At 36.9% G+C, this 5,378-nt stretch overlaps 1 protein-coding gene across 1 annotated transcript; it reads left to right on the forward strand.

Moving 5' to 3' along the window:
• Positions 1-3,782: 3,782 nt before the first annotated feature.
• Positions 3,783-4,427, forward strand: LOC127104657 (uncharacterized). Its single transcript, XM_051041832.1, has one exon. The coding sequence runs from the start codon at positions 3,783-3,785 to the stop codon at positions 4,425-4,427; it is 645 nt and encodes a 214-aa protein (XP_050897789.1).
• Positions 4,428-5,378: the final 951 nt, after the last annotated feature.

Raw genomic sequence — 5,378 nt, forward strand, 5'->3', positions numbered from 1 at the left:
AATTGGACAACACAATTAATTGGCATTTATTCAAATTAAAAATACTAAAGTAAGTCATTTAAATTGAATATGGCTTGTCAAATTCCTAAAACCTCATCAAAACACCAAAGAAATAGCCATGAGATTTATCATAGGTCAAACAAGGTCAAAGGACCTTGGAGAAAAAATTTCAGAATTTTTAAAGACTTAAAAGTATTTTTAAACAATTAGAAATAAACACAAAATCAATTAAATCATGAAAAATATTAATAATAATCCAAAAATAATTTTAATTCAGAATATGAAAGAGGAATTTATTTGAAATTTTTTGGTGAAACTCTCATATTTTGTGGATCAATATTAAAATTAATATGAATTAATGAAAATAAAAGGAATAAAAGAAAATCAAAAAATAACAAAAAAATGTGGATCACTTGATCTGCCTCATTAATTGAGGTGGCAGATCAAGTGGTGAGAAACGCGCGTTCCAGGGTGGACTTAAGTCAATGCGCCACAGGGATGGTAATCGAAACCAACGCGTGACATTAAAACATTTTGAAATGATCATGTGGCTCAAAACCTGTCCAGCGCACCACCGGTGCTGAAACTCCGGTCACCTTCTCAGGCGAGGCTCACCGGACTGGTTTAGTCATCACCATCACATAAATGAAAAAGGAGGACATGATCTGAAAGAAAAAAATGGCGTAGAGCACGAATCTGACCTCAATTTTAACTAACTCCACATATATAGAAAGATATGAGGAGTTGAATTTTAAGGTGTGTCAACTGAGTTGCTTCGATTTGACCTCTAAGCAACTCAATCTTCTTGCCTACATTGGTAGGACTTCAGACAATCAAAGATCCAAGAGAACTGAGTAGAATTGAGTGAGAATCAAAGAGATAAAGTTTTCTGAAAATTACCTTTGATGATATGCAGTTCTTGATTTTGCTTGCTCCAAACATGATCTGATCACACTTGAGAAGTTAGCAGGAAGTGATTGAAGAGGTTGCAAGGCTTTGGATCCTGGAGTTCTTGAATCTCCAACAGTTGAGATTCAAACTCAAATTTCAAATTGAAATTTCTCAGGTTTTCCTTTAGAATGAGAGGGTTTCAATGGGGGGGAAAGCTGGCGCGTAAAGTGTGATTCAAATGAGCACAGAGGTCATGTATTTATAGCATGAGTGAATGATATTTTCACACTTCAAAAATCTGTCGAAAATTAGCAATGTGAATGGCACAAGTGCATGGGCATGTACATGCCCATGATTCAATGCAAAAAGGTCCAAAATGATTCCAATTGAGGTCTGAATGAAGCTTGAATGGCAAGGCAATGTGAACTGAAGTTTGTGCAATTGATTCTTTCCAATGATGCAGCCTTGTTAAAGCCATGTGCAGACCTAGCAATCTTTGTCCAAAATGCATGAACTTAGGTTCTTTGGAAAGATTGGATCAAGGGGAAAATTTTTGATGTTGAACACTTTTTCATTTGGAGCTTGGAACATGGAGAATTTTGAGGTGGAATTTTGGAAATTTCAACATGTTGAAAAATTTTCTAAGTGTCAAGCCATATACCTCAATATTCCACCTTACTTAACTTTTTATGTGAGCTTAAAATGAGAAAAGTGTCTTCATTAAAGTTGTATCTATTTCAAAGACCTTCAAAATGATCACTAATTTAATGTAATTTGGATTTATAGTGATAGAGTTATGCATTTTTGAAGTTTGGAAAAATCACTTGTTCAATGGTATAGGTCAAAAATGACCTATAATATAACCTTATATAACATGCTCATAAAAGTTGAATTATCTCTCACTCAAAACATAAAAGTTGAATTAGACATCTTGAATATTATTGTGAAACTTGGAAATATTTCATCTCATAAAAAATGAGAAAGTTATGGCCTTAGGAAGTTGACTTTCAAATTAGGGTTTAGACAAAATGACCTATAATGTTTCAACATATAAAATGATTTTCTAAGAATAACTAGCTCTAGGTATCAACATAAAAGTTGTTTGTGATGTCATTTAGAGTAACTTTTATCTTGGAATAATTTTCATATGGTGAAAATTGTAGAAGATAGGGTCTAGGGAGACTCAGTTTTGATTAGATGAATTCATCTGGCCAACCACCATCAACCAACTTGCTAACCTTCAATTATTTTGAATTTCTAGGCTCATGGTAGATCATATATGCATAAGATGATGTATTTTGAAGTTTCCCTTGAGAAATTTGATCAATTGGTGAGATAGCTTGTTGGAGAAGTTACTCAAGATACCCAGTCAAACTAGGGTTTCCAAGGCAAATCAGCCCCAAACTCTTGAAGAAAACTTGATCAATATGACATGTAGAGATCAATGGAACTCATATATGATGCTCATAACCATTCTTGGATCAATTCATGGTTGTGCTCTTTGTCATGAGGGTCTCAAACCCTAGATGTGAACTTGATAGATCAATGAGGATCATGCCCTACCTACAAAAAGTTAGGCAAATACAAAGACATATTTTCGGTATTTTGGTTAGTGATGATAATGTACAAGTGTGATACAATCACAAAGTGCTTGGTGATCTCTCCCAAAACAAACCCAATGAAAAAGGGGTAAGGAGGATGCCAAGGTATGATCCCAATGTTAATGCTTATGATGAAATTGCATGAGGGATCTTAGGGCCAAAATTGGGGTCTTACAGTGGTGAATTCCCTAATGTACCTCCTCTTGGTATACATGAGGGAATTAACTACAACCTTATTCTTGTCAGACATCAGTTTGGGTATACTATGAAGGATAAGCCTAATAACATTTGGTTGACAAGTTTCTTTTACCTTAATGAAGAAGGGAATCAAGGTTTAAGGGACACAATTATGAACGTCTGGCGTAACATCCATAAGAAGGACAAGGAACAATTAGGGAGGAAGGGTTGCGTTGCTCTCGAACCTTACACTAAATGGGTTCGTGCTAGAGCTTGTAGTCTTAAAATGCCTTACCCTCCTAAGGAGCCTTATTTCCCTGTTGCTACACCACCATCACCTCTTGTCTCACCAAGAGTAGAGAGGATATTCAAGAGGGTCTAGATAGGATGAAGGTAGAAAGAAACATATGGGAAAAGAGGTTCCGTACTTTAGAACTTAAGAAAAAGGAGCTGGAAAAGCAGTTGAAAGAAAAAAGATGATATACTATTCCTTTAAGATGTATGGCTTGTAGAGAAAGAAGAGAAGCTTTGTTGGAAAAGTGCCTTGCTCAAGAAACATGCCAGAGAGAAGCAAATAAAGAAATATGATTTGATAGATGTTCTCCCGCTCCCAGTACTTGGAAGAAAGTTGTTGACCTGATTGTGGCTAGAAGACTGAGATAGAGTCTTTTATGAAGACAAAATAAAGGAGCTACAAAAAATGATTGATTCTTCTCCTCATTGAAGTGCTTAAAGATTCCCAAGATATAACTTTCTTTAATTTTTTTTGTTAGGACTCTTTTTGTGCTTCAAGATGTAATATTTCCAAATTATTAATGAAATAAAGTTATTTTTATATATTCTATAAAAGCATTATTACCTTATGATATTTACATTTGTTTATAGCTCTCTAAATTCCTTGAAAACAAAAAATATAAATCATTTGCATTACAAATCATGCATCATCCTGCATTTTGTCTTGCACTTCACAAATGGTTTTATTCATCTCCGTTCTCCATACAAGACAAGTTGGTGTACCAATATAACACATGAGACAATCGACGGAGAAGGATGTCAGAATATGAAACTGAGAACAAATAGCTCTAGGAAGAAGTAACAGGTCTCTGTTCGGGTATGGAAAGGCTCACTGCTTATGTAGAGGCTCTGGTGGCTGCGCAGAATCAGTCATCACCGACTCTATCCATTAAAGCTCAGAATACTGTAATCTCGAAAATTGTTATTGCCCTCACCTATGTAGTACAAGTGAGTTCCCCGCAGTACCAAATGCCAAATGGATACCCTTGGGGTATGCCCCTGAATTTTACACCAGAAGGTTGCCAGCCTGGTGCACAACCTACGACGTTTGTTCCTACACCAATTATGTTCGTTCCTGCTCTAGTGGTGCATACTGTACCACATATCAACGAGCCTATTTTCCATGCAGAAGCATCTGAAGGATTGGGTGTTTGTGAAAGGTTAGATGACTTTGAAGACCAATTTCAAGAAATGCAGAGGAAGATCAAGGCCCTTAGAGGAAATGACCTATTTGAGAAGAATGCCCATGATCTGTGTCTAGCACAAAATAAGAAGATACCAACCAAATTCAAATTACCTGAATTTAAGAAATACAAAGGAAATTCTTGTACCCACATCCATCTCACTATGTATTCTAAGAGGATGTCCGCCGAGAAAGACAACGATCAGTTGTTGATTCATTACTTCAAAGACAGTTTGACAGGTGCTGCGATGAAATGGTACATGGGCTTGGATAACATGTAGATTCACACTTTTAATGACTTGGGAGAAGCGTTTGTCTGACAATATAAGTACAATATGGACATGGCTCCAGATAGAGGTCAAATTTGGGCGATGTCCTAGAAAGACAAAGAAACCTTCAAAGAGTATGCGCGGAGATGACGTGAAATCGCTGCTCAAATTAGCCCTCCTTTGGAAGAAAAGTAAATGACAAATATATTCTTGAAAACATTCAGTTCCTTTTACTATGAAAAGATGGTGGCAAGCGCTCCAAGTGATTTCACTAAAATGGTGGATATGAGGATATGCATTGAAGAGGGTGTCCGAGAGGGACATTTGACTAAAGAAGGAAGTTCTTCCGGTACAACCAAGAAATACGAGAATGGTGTTTTTAAGAAGAAAAAGAAAGATATCGACGTCATTCAGGGAAGACCCATAACACCATACAATCCTAGACAACAAAATTACCAACAACAGCATATAGTAGCAGTTTCTCCAATCATTAATCTTACACTAGTGGCTCCCACCTATCACCCACAGTTCAAACAGCAACAACGTCCACCACAACAGCCTCGCCAACAGGCTCCACGTCAATACAACCAACAGTCCATAGCATAAAGGCCATCACCCTTTGAGCCCATTCCCATGACCTATATCGAGTTATTACCAGCTCTTCTACAGAAGAATCTAGTCCAAACAAGGCCACCATTGACTGTTCCAAAGAACCATCCATGGTGGTATAAAGGAGATGCTCATTATGCCTTTCACCAAGGGGCTCCCGACCATAGTACTGAGAATTGTTATCCGTTGAAACATGAAGTGCAGAAGCTGATCAAGAGAGATACCTTATCGTTCAAGGATGTAAACCCCAATATTCAGTCTAACCCATTACCTAAACATGGGGAATCTTCAGTAAACATGGTGTACAGATGTCCCGGTGAGTAGTGAGTTAGTGATACAAATTTTCTAAGAGGG

Source organism: Lathyrus oleraceus, chromosome 7 (assembly GCF_024323335.1).
Source record: "Lathyrus oleraceus cultivar Zhongwan6 chromosome 7, CAAS_Psat_ZW6_1.0, whole genome shotgun sequence".
NCBI classification, from domain to species: Eukaryota; Viridiplantae; Streptophyta; class Magnoliopsida; order Fabales; family Fabaceae; genus Lathyrus; species Lathyrus oleraceus.